We start from the raw sequence: 22,593 nt of genomic DNA on the forward strand, positions 1-22,593 counted from the left end.
ATACTCTGACAGGCCCATGATTGAGATCTTATCCATGTGTGAGTCTTTGTTTCAATGCTGTTTGTTTCTAGACGTGTGTTGATACTTCAATCATTAACACACTGATGATTTTTCCTGCCTTGATGAGCCTGTAAGAAGTGGAAAACTTTGATTTATTTTCCTTTCTCATTTTTCCAATTAAAACAGGTTTTGTGGTTCTGTGTCTCAAACACGAGGCTGTTTTCAGGGATGAATGTTTAAGCAGGCTTGTCTGAATAAATGCAATTGAATCTAAACACACCTTTAATTCACATTTGTCTCCTCCAGTTTTCATTTTTGCAGGAGTTGGCATCCCGCTTTTGTTTCCTTTGTGCAACATTTTTCCCCTGGCTCTTTTTTCTCTTAAAATAAGTTGAAACGGTCGAGCTGCTGGACTGTGAAGCGTCAAGTCTGGGCTGTGCTGCTGCTGCTGCGAGACACTCTTGGCTCCTTGACAAGATGTGAAAGTCATGTTTGAAATCTGAACCCCAACCCGTCTGACTTAATTCAGCAACACGTCACCTTTCAGAAGTGTCCCATCCTTTCTGAGGTCTTCTGTGATTAGCAGGTTATCAGCTTCTCTGTGCACAAGGGCAACACCTGGACTCGGATTTGTATTCCGACGACAATCCCCCAAACAGCCTGTGTGACGACAGAGAGACTGGATCTATTACTTTGCCAAATCATATTCTGTTCAAGCAAAGGCTTTATGAATAATTAATGCTAAATATTTGAATCTCTGCAAGGTGATTTTGTGTCTTCTCAGCAGGCTGGTGTAAAATATTTCACAAATTCAGCAATTATGACAAAGTTGATGAACAGTTGCTGTATTCCTGGTGGTTTAGTTAACAGAAATGTTGCTCTTAAGCTGCATATTCTACCAGAGCTGGACATTGAAATGGCTGTTTTCTTTGCCCTTGTTTCCCTTCGGGTATTCCTTTCATACTGGAACAATTTTTCAGAAGTTGCTTTACTCGTAGTCGTCGAGTCTAAGCTGCAGAGGGGAGATAGTTTGTATACTGCATGCACTTTTCTCAGCCTCCATATCTGATTTTGTTTTACGCTTTGGAGTTCTGGAACTTTTTTTGTTCAGAGTTGACATCTTTCTTGTGGAGTTGAAGACACTTTTAAAATGTGTTTTTCAGCCGTGCCTCAGAACTCGGTGGATTCAGTTTAGAGTTCACTCTAGTGGCTTCAGAAATAAATGGCTGAAATAACTCCTTTCTCTATTCCCCAGGGCCCCACTGAGAGGGGACTGAGAGTTACTCACCCCATCGCCAGAGATGCCATTTTTCTTACTTATGGTTTCCCCCCCAATCCATATACATTTAAGTCAGGAATCCCTCTCTCTGTCACATATTCATTACAGTGAGCTGACCCTTAGTGCACAGGTTGGTTGCATATTTTGGAATATTTTAGGTTTAAATTCATGACATTTCAAAAAGTGGAGATTCATACTTATGCATCAGCCTGTCCAAAAAAAACAATCATAGTGTAAATATATTCTGTTTTTGTACTTGACTTGAAAATTTGCAGTGTGCATCATTTCTAAACCTCCAAACTGCAGCTCCTCGCAGGTTTTCAGTCACGGCTGACTCAATCCCTACACTGTTCGTCTGTATCCTCAGGTCCTGCTCTGGTGGGTGTAGTCAGGAAAGACTGGGCCAATCAAAACAGCATCGCCCTCTCCTGGTCAGAGGTGGAATTGCTGCCCTCAGAGATAGTGGACTATGAAGTCAAATACTTTGAGAAGGTAAGGACTTGTATTAGATTTAAAATGTTCTATCATCACCCCTAAACTCAATGATATCATTATAATCAAATGCAGTCCATTCTCAGAGAAAATGTTTTGAAAATACCCTGTGAAAGAAAAATATTGTAGAGAATTTATATGATCTTCAACGGCATTGATACATACCCCTCTCTCCCCATCTCCACCAATGTCAACATCTGAATCCAAGTCTATAAACACGCTATAAACACACTACCACTCACATTTAGCAATTTTGGGTCCAAGTCACAGATCACCTGTCTCACATACTGGGCTGCCACATCCCATTATCCCCCTGGCTATGTTTGACTTGCCAAAAAGCACAGAGATAAGCCTCAAACCTTCTAGGACAAAGTTTTATGGAATGATTGGACAAAGATGAACCTTTACTAAAGTGATGGAAAGGCTAGAGTTTGGAGGAAGAAATGATCTGCTCATGATCCCAAATGTACAAGCTCATCTGTGGAACACAGTGGAGGTAAAGTCATGGCTTGGGCTTAAACGGCTTCTGCTAATCTTCATCGATGATGTAACACATGATTGCAACAGCAAAATAAACTCAGAGGTCTACAGAAACATTTTGTCAGCCAGTGTAAAGAAAGATGCAACTACACTAACTGGGAGATCCTTCATCATGCAACAAGATAGTGACCCAAAACACAATGGCAAAACAACAAAGGAGTTCGTCAGGGGCAAGAAGTGGAAGGTTTTAGACTGGTCAAGTCAATCTCCAGACTTGAACCCTATAGAGCATGCATTTTACCTGGTAAAGAGGAGACTGAAGGAAGTAACCCCCCAAAACAACATAACTGAAAGAGACTGCAGTCAAAGCCTGGAAAAGCATCACAATAGAAGAATGCAAAAGTTTGGTGATGTAAGTGGGTCACAGGTTTGATGCAGTTACTGCAAGAAAAGGATTTTCAACTAAATAATATATCTAATAATTAATATATTCTCTTCTTTCCTTAATTAATTGATATTGACCAACCAACACAGTCATCCTTGGAATAAAAAGGAAAAAAAAAAATCCAGAAATTTCTTCAACCATATTTATCGTCCTTTAAATGTAAATTATTTTTAACTCCAGCTGTTAGTGTTGTCTCACACATTTCAGAGTTTATGTTTGCATATGTTTGTCAAGACTTTCAGAACTTTTTTTTTCATAACACAATCTGTTTCTGTTTTTCAGGAGCAGGAGCAGCTGAGCTACTCATCAACACGGACCAAAACCCCCAGTGTGGTTGTGACGGGCCTCCGACCCTCCACCGTTTACGTCTTCCATGTGCGAGCTCGCACAGCTGCTGGTTACACAGCGTACAGCCCAAACTTTGAGTTTGCCACTGCAGCTGAAGGTACGACTGTGGAGGAGTGAACAGGAGGAGATTGTGCTTCTGTTTGTGCTCACAGGTTCTGTTTTTTTAGTGAAGGGAATTCATTATATTCAGCCTCCAGTTATTTTTGGGTTGTGTTTTAAGTTCCAGTTAGGTGTCTTTGAGGCGATGTGCAAAAGTAAAGAAGTGATTTTTAGAGCCATAGATTTGGAGTCATCTGTGTCGATCAGCAGCTCCATAAAATCCCTGGAGACGTTTAATGGTCGTTTTTTGCTATGGATCAGTGAAACTCATCAGTGTCTCTTCAGGCATGAGCCATTTATTTAAATGTTTATAAGCTGTGTAAGTTCCTGAAGCATACATAACGCTCTGCTGATTCTAATCCTGAAATATGCTCAGACTCCTACAGGACACACACCGCAGGTGATGAATATGCAGATGTCCACCCTCACACTCCTTTAAGTCTATGAATACTTATACCTGGATACATAAATACTTCGATAAATGGATATATTTTCTCACCTTATGTAACCCATACAAAGTAAACTCTCACATTGTTTCATTCTTGACTGTTTTTCTGTTTGTTTCATCTTATACCAGCTGTCTTCTGTCAGTTGTTTTGAAATCAATAGACACATCGCTGAAGAGAAAGATGATTACCAGGCAATTTTGCAAAAAAAAGATTCAAGGGAGTGCAATTATTTTTGCAGACATGATCCATTCCAAGTCCATTTTTCTAAATTTTTAAAAATATTTTCATATGAATCTCGATTTGTTTTTTCTTTTTATGTCATTGTGTTGTTATGCAAGAATGCATGATTATAAGTTAGAGCACAGCTGCATCTAAAAAATTTGAATGCCATGTAAAAGTTTATTTTTTCCTGTGATTTCTTCAGAAATGTATCTTTAACATATATTCTAGATTGATTTTATACAAAGTAAAATGTCATGACTTTTTGAAAAAAAATCTTGATGATTACAGCATACAGCTCATTAAAATAAAAAATCAACTATCACATCGTATTACAATATTGTGGGAAAGTCTAATTTGCAAAGGTCTCCTGAGCCTTCATCCTCTCACTCTGGTTCATACACACAACCACAATGATGGGGAAGACTGCTGACTTGACAAATGTCCAGAAGACAGTCATTGACACCCTGCACTAGGAGGGTAAGCCACAGAAGGTCATTGCTGAAAGGGCAGCCTGTTCTCAGAGGCTGTATCAAAGCATATTCATGGAAAGTTGACTGGAAGGGAAAAGTGGTCAGAAAAGGAACACAAGCAACAAGGAGGAGCTCAGCCTTCAGATGATTGTCAACCAAAGCAGATTCAAGAACCGTGGGGAGCTTCACAAGTGGTGGACTGAGGCTGGAGTCAGTGGATCAAGAACCACCACACACAGATGGGTCTAGGAGATGGGCTACAAGTAATGTGTTTCTAGTCTGGAGTCACTCTGAACCAAACAGCATCTCACCTGGGCTAATGTCTGCTGAAATGTCAAGAGGAAGATGAGAGACACCAGACTTAACAATACAGATGAGCTGAGGGCTGCTATCAAAGCAACCTGGGCTTTATGACACCCCCGCAGTGCCACAGACTGATTGGCTCCATGTTTCGTTTATGCGGCAGTTGTATAAAATGAGTTTGAGAGTGCATAAATTAGCCTAATTTCCCAGACGGTCAGCATTTCTATATTATAAATCCTTTTTTGGACTGATGTTTTGTCATATTTTAGTATTTTGAGATAGTGGATTTTTTTGTGAGATGTAAGCCCTAATCAATCCTCAACATTAAAACAAAAAGTCTTGAAATATTTCACTTTGTAATGATGAATCTACAGTGTATGAAAGTTTCACTTCTTGAATTAAATCACAGGAGAAAAAGTCTTTAAAGCTCCTGTGAGGAATTTCATATTGTGTTGACTTTGGTGCTCCCACATGGACATAATGGTACCTAAACTATCTGAAACCATTTATAATATGCATTAACTGAGCTTTGAATTTGATTGGGGCATTCTGATTCCAAGTAGTGATGCTTATTTATTTATTTATTTATTTATTTATTTATTTGTGGATTATTAGTCAGGGATGGATACAGTATAAATAGATAAACTGGGATCACCTGTCCTATGCAAGTTTTAAAGTGTTTATAGTCAATGCCAATTTGCAACACTTGACCCTAAAATGGCATTTATGAGAATAAAAGAAAAAAGTGAACTGGATACAACATGACACAGTAAAAGCACATTTAGCAGCAACAGCATTACAGAAAATCTGACATGAGTGCAGCTTTGCTGTTGATTAAACCAGGATTTGGCAGTTCTCCTAAAGGTGACTGGGTTGTAATAAGTCTCAGTGGTCAGGTATTTAGGGCCAGGATTATGCTTAAGGGGGACGTATTTACCCTTTCAAGACAAGTTTATATTGGTCCCAGAGGTCCCTAAAACATGCCTGTGAAGTCCGCTGCTGAAAAAAAAAAAAGGATAGGATTTTAGTATGTCTAAAAAAAAACCCTCTGTTTCAGCCCTGCTCAGAACGAGCTGTTTCTGTTTCTGTGGCTCTTATGTTACTGAGCTGTCTGACTCCACCCCTGACCACGCCCCTCTCACAAAATGGATGTGGTTTGATGGATGTGGCTCTCCTGATCCTCTTCTCTGCTGGCAGCTTAGAGGGAGATCAGAAAAGGAGGGGCAGAACTTTCTCTCAAGAGGGGAGGGCCAACTGAACATGGGGGCAGCACTAACTCCCCACATGACATCATGAAGAGAAAATCTGAGAACGGCTTGTTTTAGCACACATTTTCTGAGAGGTTGAGAAAGGGGCGGGGGTGGTTCTGGTATTTGAGGGGATTGTGCATATTTTTGTTCAAAAAGCCTGAAAAAGTGATTTTGGCATAATATGTCCCCTTTAATAGACACCTCAGTGCGTACCATAAACAGTTTGATATCTGACAGCTCAGACAGCATAGAGGTGAACTGGGATGCCAACATTGGTCTGGGTTTGGTTGTGTAGACACAGCATGTACTGGCGCAAAGACAGCTCTGTGAACTGATGTGATTGGTCATATTCTACTAGTAAACAAAAGCATGGCTTTATGTATGTCCATCCAGCCTCATTTATAGAAATGGGAATTACAGGTCTTTTTAGAGAGCTGGATTTTTTGGCTCAGCTCAGTAGGAAGAGCCAGTTGTTTGGTTCTCAAACGACTTTTCATTTGCTACCATTTTGGCTTTTTTGTATCTTTAAAACAACTAAAATAAAAAAAGCAGGTAGCTCAGAGCTCACTCATTTACGAATGAAAAATCATGATTCACTTGTAACTTGTCATCTCAAATTGAGATGTTTCAATCTAACCAGTATCCCACAGGATTTATCTTGTTAGTGGCAAATTACTTACTCCTATTAAAGCCTGGTTATGGCAATATTAGGGAAGAAAAGCTGTTGAAGAGGTGCCTCTTAGTGGTGCTCACTCATCCCTATTGGCACACAGCATGCAGAGGTATCAATCCACACTAACAGAGCCACAGAAATGATGTATGGGCTGTTGTTTACATAAGAAGCAAGTGAGTTCCAGTATCAGGTCATCACTGAAGACATGTTTTTAATGCATATGATAGACTCCCATACTACAGTGCAGTCACTTTGTATCTAAAGGCTTCAAACGTGTCATTCATCCAAAATAATGGATTGTCTGTACGGCGCCTTTGTTGATATCTTCCTGTACATGTGAATGTCGTTTTGTTGTTTTTCAAAGGCCAAACAAGAAGAAAAAGATTTATGTCAAACAGCTATCTGCCTTATGGTGCATTCAGTGAGTTCAGTAAAATGTCCAATGCAGCAGCTTCTTATCTCCATGTGTTGTGTTTGCACTCAGGCAGAGAGGTGCTGATATGAGTAGTTGCTGCTCTGTCTCCTCTCTGTTTTACTTTTGCTTTGCTCATGTTTATTGTGCCTTTTCTCTGTTTTCATTCGTTTTGTTTTCCATTTCCTCAGATCCTGATATCGCCGATCAGGGTCAAGTCCTGGTGGTCGTCACAGCGTCTGTTGGCGGCTTCTCCCTGTTGGTCATCCTCACTCTCTTCCTCCTCATCACTGGACGGTGAGATGCTGCCTGATTCACACATAAACACCCATAAACTCTCTGCTTCTCCTCTCATAATCTCCAGAGTCACACTACAACCAGAAGTCTGTTAATGGACTCTCTTTTGCCACCAAGCAGACACTCTTATTTTCCAAATGGCTGAACCAATTTTCTGCCTAATTACTCAGCATGTAATGCATGTACCAGCAGTTTGCTCCATTCCATTAACTTCCACAGGTTGGCTCAGACTGTTGTCTTCAGTCTGCTTCTAGTTCACAGGGTTTTACACTTAGTGCCACTTATTAATAAACTATGAAAAATGGCCCGATTGCTCGTGGTACTTTGTCTGGATTTTTATAAAATTGTGATTCAAGCTGAAGTAATTGTCTTTAATCACACAATTTGCAAACATCTAAAAATAAGTGAACTAAGAACTGGGAACAGTGTCTCTCACTTTATAGGAAGAAAAAGATGCAGGGCCATTTGAAAATGTTTTTTAATCCCAAATCTTTCTAACCCTTCTCTACCAATGCTGGGTGCAAAAGAAACCATGGCTTACCTTTTATTTGTTTGTGTGTTTTTGGCAGAGGTGGGTGTTTTATTTATATTTTTCTTTATTTCTATATATGCAAAGCAATTTTTGTACATTATTTTTTTTTTACAAAAAGTGCAAAAAAAAAGTCTGATTGATAGACGGATCCAGCTCTTAACTGCTCGAAATTGTAATAGTCTCATTTAACAGTAAAGTATAAATTCAATAGACTTTATGGAGGTGACTGGACTGGATATAGCTTGGCTTAAAAATACTCCTACAAAGCCTACAGTTTAACATTTTTTATTGCTTTTGTGCCCAAAAGTGACCACATCTGAATAAGAGGTTGTACCTTGACAGCACAGAGGGGTGGGTAAAGCTAAGTTGTACATAATCCCCAAAATGTGTTTCCTTAACCAGCTTGCCTTTTTATATTTCAACAAACCAGGTAAGAAAATAATCAGATAGTGCTATCCATTCATTATCTATCTTTGTCACTGGGTGAGATGCATGGTACATACTAGACAAGTCCCAATTCAGTTTCAAGTGCTTACATATAAAGTGTAACAAGCATGCACACACACATTGGACCTGCAGGCAATTTAGAGCCACCAATAAGGCTAACAAGCTTGTCTTTGGGCTGCAGGAGGAAGCCTGAGTGTCCAGAGGGTACCCAGACATGTGCAGGGAAATCATGCAAACTCACTGCAGCAGGTCATAGTGAAGCCGAAGTGCCACAGGGGTGTGAATATACTGGCTTAGCACTGTGACCAAGCCAGTAATTAAAGGGACTAATCATGGGGGGGATTCAGCATTTTTACACATTTTTGGGGTATCCTGAGTATCTGCAGACCCACAAAATGTAAAACAAGTCAACCCAGTCCTATTAGTGGTTTGTGGTTCAATGGTGTCTTTAAACACAAAATCTGACCGTTAGAGGTTAGGGAGTCTGGGACAGCCATAAGGAATGAATGGAAACAGAGAAAAGCTTGTGCTTTAAAGCTCCCAGTGAGCCTGTATTCTGAAATTATCATCAGAAAATTTCTACATGCATTGAGTTCAATCCATACACTTTAAAAAAAGTGATTTTTTTCCCCCACAGTTTAACTGATTTACCTGGTGTGGAGGCGATCAATATCACAAATTACTTAGGCCTGTAGACCTCCTGTTATACGAAGGGAGACACAGTCTCGAGAAGTCTTGTACTGAGCTAAGAGGATAGCCGAGCCCCCTTAACATATAAAAATTCCTCCTTTATGGTAGCTAGCCCCTGTTTGAGTGCCAGTTTCCTTTCCTTCATCCTTTGTTGTTATGTAATCCACATTTAAAAAGCCAAACTGGTACCAAATGTAGAGCGTTCAGGAGCCAAACAACCAGTTCTGCTGAGCTTTGCCAAATCATCTGAAGCTCTTAAAAGAGACAGATTTCCTGTCACAACAAGTGAGGCTGGATAGACATCAGCTGAGGAAATATGAAAAAGATCAGAGTTAAGTGCGCTAAAACATTACAAAATTGCACTGAACCAAACTGGATCACTTTGCTCATCCAGGCTTTAGATGGAGGCTTATTTTAAACTCTTGCCTGCTGCTGTTTCATCATTTTTTAAATACTTTTATTTTCCTGAATATTTCACTAACCTTGGGACACAAAAGTAGAATAAAGAATGTTTTTATTTTTGCACTTTGATCACTTGGCATGGTCATAAACAGCTCAACAGGGCCTTTTTGGTAACATTTCTCAATGCAGAAATCATCACTTGCCCCCCAGCGGGAGTTCTCTGTTGCTGCATCAGTATACTGTAAGGAAGATTGGGGCAGGGCTAGAGGTAGCTCATATGCATTTAAAGGTATAAACACCCAAAAGGACCAATTATAATATAGGCTGCTTAAAGCTGGTTTAGACTGGTCATAAAAAACACCTCTGGTGCTTGATCCATATTATTTTTTGAACAAAGCACAGCACATACTTTTGATTTAGACCACAGGGGACTGTTTTAAAGGTTGAAAAGGAATGTGTTATGTCACCTTGAAAAAAAAAACTTGAATCTTCTACCTGAGAGATTATAGCACTCACTGCTCACAGTCTGTCAGTAAAATTAACCACCATGGGGGAGAAAAGTTATCGCTTAGACTGACGTGTTACCTGATAAAACTTTGTAGGTAAAAAGTCAAGCTCAACTTTATGTATTTTTAATCATTTTTTGATCATTTAAATTGAACTGTTAAAGATTTCCACATTCATGACTAAATATTTCCTACATACACATTTCCCATGCTTTCTGGCTCATACCACAGTTAGATTTTTTTTTTTTTTTCAGTGGGAAACAGTGTTGGCAGTAATTATGGTTTTAAAACTGACATATCCTCTTAGTTTTATATGAATAAACACTTCTAAAGTCAAAGTGGCAAAGTAGCACATTTTAAACATGTAATGACATTTTTAAAGGGTGACCTCTTTCTGTATATTTTTACGAGAAGGATTCAAATGGGCCTTTCTATTAAGCACACGTCTTTGATTGCTACTTTTGTCCCGTCTCTCTCTCTTTGGAGACTGAGCCTTGAAAGCCTTACATTTGTGGGACTGAATAGGATAAATGTGGGGAGATGGGAGAAAAAAAAGAACATAAAGGCAAGAACAAAAATTGCTCTGAAGAATTGGTTATAGAAAAGGGAAATGGCTGTCTTCTTTCCACCAGAAGACTCTTTACAGACCAAAAGATAGATGAGGAGGCATTACGGGGAAAAGCTTCTTAAAAACACTTTTTTAGGCAGTTTTTGCTTTCAGAATAAATGTGCACTCTTCAACCTTTTGTCATGGGGGCAGTAATTCTGTTGGATGTCACCCTGAATCCTGCTAGTAATGACAGCTAGTTCAATATTTCTTTAGCAGCAATACCAAGAGGGAAAAGACTGAGGTGAACTGAGGTTTTAAAGTGGTGATGAAGGTGACTCTGACTGTTTGACTTCACCCCTGCAGGTGCCAGGGCTACATTAAAGCCAGGATGAAGTCAGAGGAGAAGAGGAGGACTCGCTTCCACAGTGGACATGGTACAGTAAACAAAGATTAGATTTATTGTGTATGTATGTTTTTTTTCCTCTGATCATTTGCATCATTTTCCACATGTACTCAAACATGCATCACCACATACCATACCTCTATGGTTCTAGTACGGACACAATTTACATCAATAGCGGACAAATTTTGCCTAAAAAAATTAAAATAAAAATAAAACCTCTACATATTTTTCAGCATTGATAAAACATTTCCAAATGTGCAAGCTGCCCACGCCATAGGCATTACTGCAACCCCACACCATCAGAGAGTCGGGCTTTTTAAATGTGCACTGATAACAAGTGGGATGGTCCCTCTCCTATTTAGTTTACAGGTCACGGTGTCTATGGTTTTCAGAAGGAGTCTCAAATTTCCTCTGACCACACAACAGTTTTCCATTTTGCCTCAGTCCATTTCAAATGAGTTTTGGCCCAGAGAAGATGGTGGCGTTCTTAAGTTGTGTTCACAAATAGCTTTTTCTTTGCATGAAGTTGCATTTGTGGATTGCACAGTAAACTGTGAAGACAGAAAGTGATGTCTTGAAGTGTTCCTGAGCCTGTGCAGGGATTTCTAGTACAGAATCATGCCTGTTTTAAATCAGTGTCGCCTGAGAGCCCAAAGATCACAAGCCCCTTGTGCAGAGGTTTTTACAGATTCTTTGAATATTTTGATGAAACTATTCACCGTAGATGGTTGGATATTCTAAGTCTTTGCAATTATTTTGTTGAGGAACATTTGCCTGAAATTGTTTCTGACCCAGTTTTTCACAGAAAGCTGTACTTCTAACAGCCGTTGTTTCCCAGCTTGCAGTAAAACTAAACCTTAGCTGTAGCAACTGCTTCATTCTCCTCGAAACAATGCTGATTGGTCAGATCAGGCTTATACGCTTCAGATTGGAGCTTTGCAAGATTGATCTGTCTAATGACAGGCATAGAATTAGGCCAGTCCATCAGTTTTGCTTGGTTACCATGGTAAACATTCCTCAAATTCCAAGTTATGGAGGCCAAAACATGAACATTTTACTAGTCTGTTTAGCTCACATCACAATAAACAAACACTTGATCTCATTTTCATTAAGCTTCTACAAAACAAGACGCTTTCTGCACTATATCTGTTTGGGTTTATGTGTTTTATAAGCCGTCCATCGCTTACATTATCTCATACAGCCATCAATAGACTATGACATGGCTGTGGCATTTGCTGTCCTATCTCAAGGATTACAGGATTGTCTCAAGTATGGTGCTACAATTACAGATAAAACGGGGATATTGATCTCCCCACAAGAGCAGGGTATGATTCTCAGGGAACAAAAAGATGTCCTGTAATTTTCTAATACAGTTCCATGAGAGCCCTTGTTGGATTCGATCTGAGGCCTGCAGGGGAACAAGTGGGCTTCCTGAGACTAATCTCACCTTCATATTGTCTGTGGGCTCACTTTAGGATTATAGAATGATCCTGAAGAAACATGAAGTGCTACAGGTAGAAAGAAATAACACACTGGCTTACCAGTATCCTAACTCACATGCTGTCAGGAAGTCTTACCACTTTATTTGTCTTTCTTTAAGCAGTCTTTCCTCAAGTGTAATACACTATAGGTTGGATATTTTTTAGCAGAATTTGTAGTCTTATTATCAGAGTTTTAACTACAAGCACATGGCATAGACTGATAACAGTCCTGCAGATGAAAATGTGCCTTTTGCAAGCCTCCCTCTCATTCTATGACATGTATTTGAACAGTTTTAATCCATACCCGCAGTCATTTCTTGTTTATTCTTCTCCGGTGCGTGCTGCAGAGGCATCATGCAAGCCGGGGATGCCAGCAGGCTCAACAAACAGGTAGAAAAGGTTTGTTCTATTACAGCGCGGAGCGTAGACACCCTGGAGACAGAGGTAGAGAGTAAGACTCCAAACTGGAATCTTTTTCTCAGACGAAGCCTTCAACCCTCTGCAACATGAGCTGACACAGCTATAAAGTACATTTAGTCCCCAGCTCATCTGCTCGAGGTGTACCGGGGGGGTTCTTCAACTTATCATTTGTGCCAGTCATCATGCACAGCGCTCACTGCGGAATCGTCCCCAGCCACAGCCAGCGAGGAGGAGGCTGAAAACTGGCTGCCTTCTATGTCTTTTTGTATGCTGCTCTGGGCATTTTTTAGATCGTTTTTTTTTTCAGCATCCTTTGACAAAAAAAATAAAAAACAGAAAACTTTACTGTGTAATGGAAGCAAAAGCTGCATTAATTATGGCCGCATGCTGCTAAGGCAAGAATCAACCCCTCTAGCGTTATCTCAGAAATATTGAAACATTATATGCTTGAATATCACAAAGTTTACTTCAGGGTGTTGTCCAAGAATAACATCTTAATGCAGAAGAACTACTTGAATGAAATTGTAATTATGCATTTGCATTAACAATTAAGAAAATGATGATGTGCTTCATATAAAACAAACACTGATGTTTAAGACAATGACTAAGCATGCAAGGCTGGTTGTTGAATTATTTATTTTCATTACACAAATTAAAGTCATGTTAGAGAACACACTGGTGTAGGAGCAGTGTTTTAAGTGTGTGTGTTGCTTCTTTAGGAGATGAAGTAACATTACTGGACTCGCTATTAGTGCCCATTTTACAAACACACAGCTCCTGCATACACCAGATTACACCAGCAATCAAGCACACACACATCCTTTCGGCACTAGATGTGCTTAAATAATGTTCATACCCAAAACCAGGTGGAGCATTACCTAAAAAATAACTAGTAAGATATTGCACTTGCAGGGGTTATAAGCAACCACAATGTCATCAGTTAAGATAACTATTGAACAGAGGTGGACTTTTTAACTAGGCAAAGGCAGGCAATTGCCTTGAGGCTACTAGGGCCCCAGAGAAGACGCAACTAACCTAACCTTTTCTCCAGCACCAGCTGGTATTCTGGCCATTTGAAATTTGAAAGCCTTAACACATTAATTTAAAGTGCCAGTTATGAAGAATATCATGTTATAGACTGTTCGAAAGAGAAGAATCTCAAGATTATAGTAAAGTCCTGCAGTAGTGGCTCACAGATACACAGAAACAGAAACAAGCTTTTTAGTGTAAAGAAAACAAAGGAAAAAATCAAACTCACAGTGTGTCCTTCCAGCCTTCTCTGTCATATAGTCGTCATAAAATCAGAACAACCCTGTTAATACTGTCGTCAGATGAAGATTAAGGTCCAACAAAAACAAAACTAGCAACTTCATTTAGTCCCAAAATCATGCTAACTTGAAAAAAAATCAATAAAAAACACTGCTTAGCTCTGACGTTACATATTCTGCATTTGATTGTCAGTTTGTCAACCCTAACCCTGTGTCCTGTTTTGGCTAAATGTTGGCCACTTTTTGAGAGGCTTTAGTCTGTAAAAAATTACCAAAAAGGAAAAAAAAAAACATAATGGAAATAAGATTTTTCTTTGAATAAATTATCATTTTTTAAAATTCAAATAAACATGCAAATTTAGGATTCATATATCTCTAATGTCATTTGGTTTCCAGATGACCATTAAGAGTCTCCAAATGGACAACTTGAAGTCTGCTTGGATATTTCTATACAAAAAAACATTGATAAACAGTCATTTTTTGTTTGCACTGCAAAAATTTAGCTCGAATATGAGTCGTGTGGTAATGGCTCCATTAAGTTGCTAAGCTAAAATATCAGTACATCAGTGCCATGTGAAAACAGATTAAGAGAAGTTACAAGTAGCTCTTTATTATTCTTTTCTCAAGAGGTGCAAAAATGTCCTCTCTGCCAAGACAAACTTTTGCTGTTGCTCTTTGCACTTGTTTTAAAAAGAAATGTAGTCTAATTTGGTCTTCAAAAATTGCACACAGAATCCAAAACAGAATTTAATTGTACAAAAAATGGAAACCATTCTGTATATTGAGGTTGTTAAATATGTTTTGAAATACAGTTGTAGTGATGGGGCCTAATGTGATGTGTGATACTGTTTGGAGCATGTCTTCCCTCACACTCTCCCCATATTTCACGTCTCTTCAGCTGTCCTGTCCCATGAAGGCAAAGAGTCCAAAAAATAATCTTTGAAAATACTAACACAATATGTGCACCATTTATTCATTGATACTATCTTGTTCATGTAGCCAACAGTGCCAAAAAAGCATCTTTGAAGTGTTTCTGTGCCAGTGGCGATATCTAAAAATGTCTCAGCTAGCATCTGTATTCACCTTGTTACTTCTGTCTTGTCCCTTATATTCTGTAACGCTGCAGTGAAACTGTATGGGGATTTCAGAGTTTAATGCACCAGAATGATGTGTTAATACTGAAGGATTTCATACAAACGGATGTGTTTCTTCTCTTTCAGTCCCTTTCTCTGGGATAAAAACGTATGTCGACCCAGACACGTATGAAGACCCCTCTCAGGCTGTGGAGGAGTTTGCCAAAGAGATTGAGCCCTCTTACATCTGCATCGAGAGAGTGATTGGTGCAGGTAAAATCCATTTCTACATGTACTTTTCTTCTGTGTTTGAATCAGGAGCAGAACCAGTTCTCCTGTGTGCAGACAGAACGCATAAATTCGTACAAAGCATGACTACAGGCAGACAAGAGTTTTACAGCCATTATTTTCATCTTCATATTATTTTCTGAATTCATCACGAAGATTACCCAAGGATATTGTAATGTCCCAGTGACGGATGTCTAGCACTTGTTACGGAGAAATGATCACACCTTATGTTGAGTAACATTTTTATTTTATAAGAAATGTTAAACCTCATAAAATGCAAATTCAAAACTTTTATTGCCACTCTTAGCAAGCTGATTTAAAAGTAATATATCGGATTGTGCCTCAGAGGAACAAAGTCAGTGCTGACACCGATGAATAATTGTGTTAGATGGCTCATTAAATTGAACAGATTGTGTCTGCTGTTTAACTGTTGAGGAGTTATGAAGGCGCCTCCGTTGTCTTGCTCCTGTAACACTGGCTCCACCTTGTGGAAAGTGGTGGAAAGGCAGCTGCAATGTAACACCACTATGTCCACATTTATTAGGGCCCAAGTACTAAGTAGGTGATTGAGTCCTATTATAATTAGTGACATTTTTGTTCCCCCAGGCCCGTCTTACCTAGATTTATAGGATTTGTTGGACGGATGCAGTTTAGGGAGATCTACAGTGGGACCTTTACTCTAACTGAAACAGGAAATGTGCTATTTTGAATTAATTACCCAAAAATGTGGTGTCCTGGACCTTTGTCATGGGTTATACTTGAACAAACTAGTCCTGGGATGATCATCCAGTCAACTTGTGCTTTGCTGTCCCTTCCAAAAAGTTCAACTTTTGTCTCGTCAATCCACAGAATATTTTCCCAAAAGTCTTAGGGATCACCAAGATAGCAAATGTGACACAAGCCTTTGAGATCTTTTTGGTCAGTAGTGGTTTTGGCCTTGGATGCCATTCTTGCCCAGTCTCTTTCTTATTGTTAGATCATGAACTCTGACTTTAACTAAGTCAAGTGAGGCCCGCAGGTCTTTAGATGTTGTTCTGGGTTCTTTTGTGACCTCTTAGGTGAGTTGTCGATTCACTCTTGGGGTCATTTATGTAGGTCGGCTACTCCTGGGATGGTTCAGCACTTAATAATAATAATAATAATAATAATACATTTTATTTAAGGGCACCTTTCATGACACTCAAGGTCACCTTACAAAAGTGCAAAGAAGTGCATTAAAACAGGCATAAAAACAGGAATAAAAACAAACAGTAATACAATAGACAATGCAAAAGATCAGAGGGAGTAGGAGAGTTTGATCAGATGGGTTTTGAGTCTGGTTTTAAAGAGGGGTAGGGAGTCAGTGTTGCGGAGGTCAGGGGGGAGTGAGTTCCATAACTGCGGAGCCGAGCTGCTGAATGCTCGGCCCCCCATGGTGATGAGGCGAGCAGAGGGGACAGAGACAAGTTTTCTCCATTTGTGGATAATGGCTGTGACCATAGTTCAATAGAGTCACATAGCCTTAGAGATGGCTTTGTAACCCTTTCTATACTGATATATGCCAATGGCTTTGTTTCTCATCTGTTTTTGAATTTCATTTGATTTCAGCGTGATGCGTTGCTGCTGATCTATTGGTCTATTTCACTTTCACTCAGACTGGTTCTATTGAAACAGTTTCTTGATTCAGCAGGTCTGGCAGTAATCAGGCCTGGGTGTGGCCAGTGAAATTAAACTCAACTTTAAAAAAAGGCTACAAATGTTTTTAATCACAGTTAATTCATGATTTAACAAGGGGGTAGCTGCTTTTTCACATAGGGCTGGTTAGGTTTGGATGGCTTTCTTCACTTAATCAATGAAATCTCCATTTAAAAACAGCATTTTGTATTCACTTTGGTTATCTTTGTCTAATATCAAATTTCTTTTTATGAAATGGAACATTTAAGTGTGACGAATATGCAAAAAAGTAAGAGATTAGGAAGGGGGCAAAAACTTATATTTTGACCTCAACTGAGGGGTTGACAGTTTCAAATCTTTGGTTACAAAATTTGTGGAAATGAGGCAATTTAAGGGTTCCTTCTTGTAACAATTCCTCCCGGATTGGTTATTCTATCCACTTGAAATTTGTTGTATACTTACTAGACATGACCAAAATATACCTGTTTTGCTTGTGTAAACTCAATAGCAACTTATGCTACCACGTCAAAATACAATATCTAAAATCCAGTGAATTTGAGTTAAGTCACTCAGCCTTTTGTGAAAGACAGGAGAGTTTATGTCTCAAAATCTGTGAAACGCAGACAGGGATCATGATAATGTCTCAGGTAACTCAAGCCCTTGTTTTGCTTTCTTTAGGTGAATTTGGAGAGGTCTGCAGCGGTCGGTTGCGTGTACCTGGAAGAATGGACATCGCTGTAGCAATAAAGACACTAAAAGGCGGCTACATGGAACAGCAAAGGAGAGATTTCTTGCGTGAAGCTTCAATAATGGGACAGTTTAACAATCCCAACATCATCAGGCTGGAGGGAGTGGTCACAAAAAGTAACATCCTTAACTGTCTTTATGTCTTTTTACATTTTCATGCTGGTTCTTCTATGTGTTTGTCTCTTACAACATGCATTTCCTCATTTCTTCAGGCAGACCGGTCATGATAGTGGTAGAGTACATGGAGAATGGAGCGTTAGATTCTTTCCTTCGGGTAGGATGGATGCAAATTCCCATAAATACATCTGTTTTCTGAGGCAATTATTGTCCCTTATGAATCTTATATGTCCTCTCTGTTTCATGCAGACACGTGACGGTCAGTTCACAGTCCTCCAGCTGGTAGGCATGCTGCGCGGCATAGCAGTGGGCATGACATACCTCTCAGAGATGGGTTACATTCACAGAGACTTGGCCGCTCGGAACATATTGGTAGACGAAAACCTGGTGTGCAAGGTGTCTGATTTCGGCATGTCCAGGATCCTCGAAGATGACAGTGAAGCCGCCTACACTGCCACAGTGAGTGTGGATCTGACAGCTACAGCAGGATGACACTAGGTGACATTTACTGAAGCTGTGAAATGTTGAATATCTACTTGATACATGCTTCCTCTGTGTCAGGGAGGAAAGATACCGATACGCTGGACAGCACCTGAGGCCATTGCTTATGGGAAATTCTCCTCAGCTAGTGATGTTTGGAGCTATGGTATCGTCATGTGGGAAGTGATGTCGTATGGGGAGAGGCCCTACTGGGAGATGTCAAATCAAGATGTAAGCTGCCGATCACATTAAAACTACAGAAACACTTAAGCATGATGAATACAAAAGGCATACATGTATTAAACCCACTGATGTTCATCTCAGGTGATTTTATCTATTGAAGAAGGATACCGTCTTCCAGCACCCATGGGCTGCCCTGTCACCCTGCACCAGCTGATGTTGCACTGCTGGCAGAAGGAGTCTGGCCAGCGCCCACGTTTCAACAATGTACTCTCATTTCTGGACAAACTCATCATCAATCCTAGCAACCTGCTTACTCTGGTCAATGACGCACAGAGGTAAAGAGAGGATCACACTGGTTGTTTTCATGGTTAAACTGGCAAACTGTGATCTAAAGCTTATTGTATCATTTTGGTGATGTTCAGCTTACAGGAAGCTATTGTTTTCCATTTATGAAGTGTATAACAATGTAAGGGAATTTATGTACCATAAATGAAATGTATTTACCCCCCTCAAGTCAGTATTTAGTAGATACACCTTTGACTGCAATCACAGCACTGTATCCATGTGGATATGTCTCTGTCCAGCTTGCACATCTGTTTATTGTATTTTATTTTTTTGTCAAAAAGCCAAATTGAAAATGATTAATTCATTAAATCAGTTAAAGGGGATTAATGCTTTCATAGTCTAATACAGGCCATGGATGATATTAAGATTTTAATCAAAGGAAAAAATAATTTTTAAAAAATCAATAAAAGTAATAAAAACCTTAGAAACTAAAACCAAAGATGAGCCAAGAATGCTGCAAGTTTAGTAGGTTAGACTCTCAGTTTATAGAAATATTTTTACAGTCATCATCCATAAAAGCTTGCTTTTGGACTGCCTCTCAAGTCCTGCTATTCAACACAGGCTTGAGAAAATCTAAGTACTGAACAATTAGCAGCATCTTAGAGATAATGAGAGAGCATCATAAGAGGAAAACCATTTTAACTACCTAAAAACTACGAGACAAACAAAACTTACATGTCATGTAAGAAACTATTTTTTTAACTGTACAGTTTTCTTTAAAAAGAAGCAAAATCTCAAATACTCGGTTAGAGAATCTTAAAGAACAAAACAACAAAAAAAAGTTAGTGATGTTAAACCAACCATGCTTGCCACCCTAGGTGAGCTTAAAATATGAAAAATTCTAATTTTGAGTCCTAATTGTGAGATGCAAAATGGAAAATGTGAAATTAACTGACTTCTTATCTAAATATTTTTACTCCTTACTTTTTAAGATTTTATGACTCAACAAAGATATCTTCAATTATCCAAATAGGTTATATTTTCATACTTGAGGAAATCTACAGACCTCACACTGATGGGCCAGTTATAACAGAAATATGGGCCTTGAGTTTGACACCCCTGAATTAAGCAATGAAAATTAGAAATGAACCTCAATTTCCTTTACAGTCAGTCATTTAACTTTTATTGTTGGAATTTTGAATTTATCTGCATTTTTACAGTTAATTCAAGAGAGAAAGAGAGAGTGGTGAAGTGAGGCTGGGCTGCGGGGTGCAGTTGGAGAGAATCACAGGAGCTGTCCCATTGGCGCCCCCTTTTGGCCTGGAGCCCTAAGCTGTAATATTGACCATACTGTAGTTGATTTAGCAAGAGTCTGCAACCTTATACCAAACTTAAACAACCAAATTAAATTTTAAGGTATGTTAGGATTGCTTTTGAAAGTCACTGGTAATGATGCATCTTCTACACAGTTTATCTAAATGTCAATATGCCTAACTAATCCCTAAACTTTGTGTTTTCTTAGTTTTCCTGACTCCCCAGAGGACATGCCAGACTATCCTCTTTTCATCTCTATCGGTGACTGGCTCGACTCGATCAAAATGAGCCAGTATAAGAACAACTTCCTTGCAGCAGGATACACAACCCTGGATTCCATTTCCACCATGAGCATAGAGTGAGTGAAGTCAAATTAAACTGAGTGCAGCTACAGCTTCAAAAGGCACAATAAAAGGGCACAAAGTAGCATCAAAGGAAGAGAAAAAAATGGCGAAATTGCAATGAAATTGATTCCACTATTTAGCTTTGTCATGAAACATCAGTACAGTTTGTGTTATCATGGAGCTTTCTTTTAAAATATGATGGTGTGAAAACACTATATGTCTTTTGTTAAATATTCATCACCACACGTTTTTATAACTGTCATTCTAAAGCTATAAATCTCCCTCTGTCCTCCAGTGACATCCGGCGTATCGGGATCTGTCTGATTGGTCACCAGAGGAGAATCATAAGCAGCATACAGTCACTTCGCCTGCAGCTTCACCACATCCAACAGAGTGGCTTTCAAGTGTGAGGCACCGCACAAAGACAGACTGTGTGCACCCACTGAGCAGGAAACAAAGCAGAGCTCCTTGGCATCAACATTCAACTAATTGCACAAACACCAGACTGTTAGGTGTAGCAGGAAACCCACAGGCCGCTCGTGTGAGAGCAGTCAGCTCATCTCAATCATCTTATGGATCATTATCATCAATACAGCCTCCACAACAACCAACCTCTGTCAGCGTTGGCCAAATGCGGTCTCTTTATTATCTCAGCAAATACTAGCATTCACTTGAATTTAGGACTTCTTTTCTCTAGTGTCTATTCAAGTGTTCACCGATACCTCTTCTCTTTCCAAGTGACAATCCAACAGTTTCTATTGACTTTGAAGGGTCTCAAGTCTGTTACCTCAAAGCCAGAGAAGATGTGGGTAGGATGTAGAAGGTGTGTTGTTGTTTAAGGTACAGTATATGATTACGATTAACAGTTCTACAGTAATAAAGGTCGAGAGAATGGTAAATACAATCATGTTTTTTTGAACTGAAGACCGCTGAATGTCAAAAGATTTTATAGAAATGTACATTCAATCCTCATGATAATGCAGTATGTCTTGTACAAAAAGTCTTGTGAAAGTTGTATGTTTTATTCAGTATGTTTGTTCCTTAATAAACAACCCTATTTTAATACTTTGTCTTCACTTAGACTTTGAAGCGCCAAATAACAGACATCATATTTCTCTCCTCAAAACAGACTGGTAATTCCACATTGCACATGCACATAAACACACCAGCAAACAAGGTATCCATGGAGCTGTATGCTCTCTCTCTCTCTCTCAAACACACATTCACAATGACAATGTCCACTCAAGAGACTGACACGTTTTCTGGACATGAAGAATTGTCAGGTGAGTTTGTCAAACAGGTGCTCAGGGAAAGGTGTTGATGAAAAGAGCCTAAGACCATGGCAAAATACAACACAATATTCTGTGTCCACAAGAGTTGAGATTTAACATCATACAGGTCTTTATATATATATATAAGCATGATTATTGATGTTTAACAGCTCTGACTTTGTCAGTGGAGATTTTTATTTTACACATATTAGCTTGCAGGTGTTGCAAGGCAGTTTAGTTCATTTATTTGCACATTTTAAAACAAACAAACAAAAAATCAATATGCAATAGTTGTAGAAAAACACCGGCATATAACAGGAATTACTCTAGGCAGCCATGCAGGTTAGCCAGAAAAAAGAACAACATAGAGGTATATATCTACATGGTATTATGCATTTAATTTTTTGGTAATTTTTTGGTTATATATATATATATAGAGAGAGAGAGAGAGAGAGAGAGAGAGAGAGAGAGAGAGAGAGAGAGAGAGAGAGAGACCATGATTGATTTATAAAACTAACAAAAGAGAGAGAATATTTTCATTTTTTCTGCAGAAGATTTTTAAAAAATCAGAAGAGCGCTAGCCAGAGTTTGTTCAAATGTACACATTTATACATAAACATGGTATTTTTATAGAGGGCAGATGACTTGCACCTTTTAGATAAACTAATCTCAAAATTTTCCTCTTTTTTAAAAAAGTTTTTAATGTAAATAAGTGGAGCAGGTGGCTGCCATAGTATTGCAGTACTTGAGGTAAGGATGAATTCAACTATTTAAAAAAAATACAATAATACACAGTAAATAGGTAAATACAACATTCTAATGTTGAAAATATTGATAGAGAAGTTTATGTTTACTTGGGCAAATTCGAAAAAAAAACGTATTTATGTACCACACATTTAGATTAAGTTATACTTAACAAC

General features: G+C 38.9%; 1 protein-coding gene across 1 annotated transcript in view; it reads left to right on the forward strand.

The window, feature by feature from the left end:
• Nucleotides 1-21,465, forward strand: part of LOC121525718 (ephrin type-A receptor 6-like) — a 101,919-nt gene extending 80,454 nt beyond the window's left edge. The window contains exons 9-20 of the mRNA XM_041811860.1: nt 1,647-1,771; nt 2,979-3,141; nt 7,114-7,219; nt 10,710-10,780; nt 15,139-15,264; nt 17,611-17,796; nt 17,892-17,953; nt 18,046-18,255; nt 18,358-18,507; nt 18,601-18,794; nt 20,267-20,416; nt 20,698-21,465. Coding sequence (XP_041667794.1) covers nt 1,647-1,771; nt 2,979-3,141; nt 7,114-7,219; nt 10,710-10,780; nt 15,139-15,264; nt 17,611-17,796; nt 17,892-17,953; nt 18,046-18,255; nt 18,358-18,507; nt 18,601-18,794; nt 20,267-20,416; nt 20,698-20,812 — 1,658 coding nt within the window. The 3' untranslated portion in view covers nt 20,813-21,465. The remainder of the gene's footprint in view (nt 1-1,646; nt 1,772-2,978; nt 3,142-7,113; nt 7,220-10,709; nt 10,781-15,138; nt 15,265-17,610; nt 17,797-17,891; nt 17,954-18,045; nt 18,256-18,357; nt 18,508-18,600; nt 18,795-20,266; nt 20,417-20,697) is intronic.
• Nucleotides 21,466-22,593: the final 1,128 nt, after the last annotated feature.

The sequence above is a fragment of the Cheilinus undulatus genome, linkage group 1, assembly GCF_018320785.1.
Source record: "Cheilinus undulatus linkage group 1, ASM1832078v1, whole genome shotgun sequence".
Classification (NCBI taxonomy): domain Eukaryota; kingdom Metazoa; phylum Chordata; class Actinopteri; order Labriformes; family Labridae; genus Cheilinus; species Cheilinus undulatus.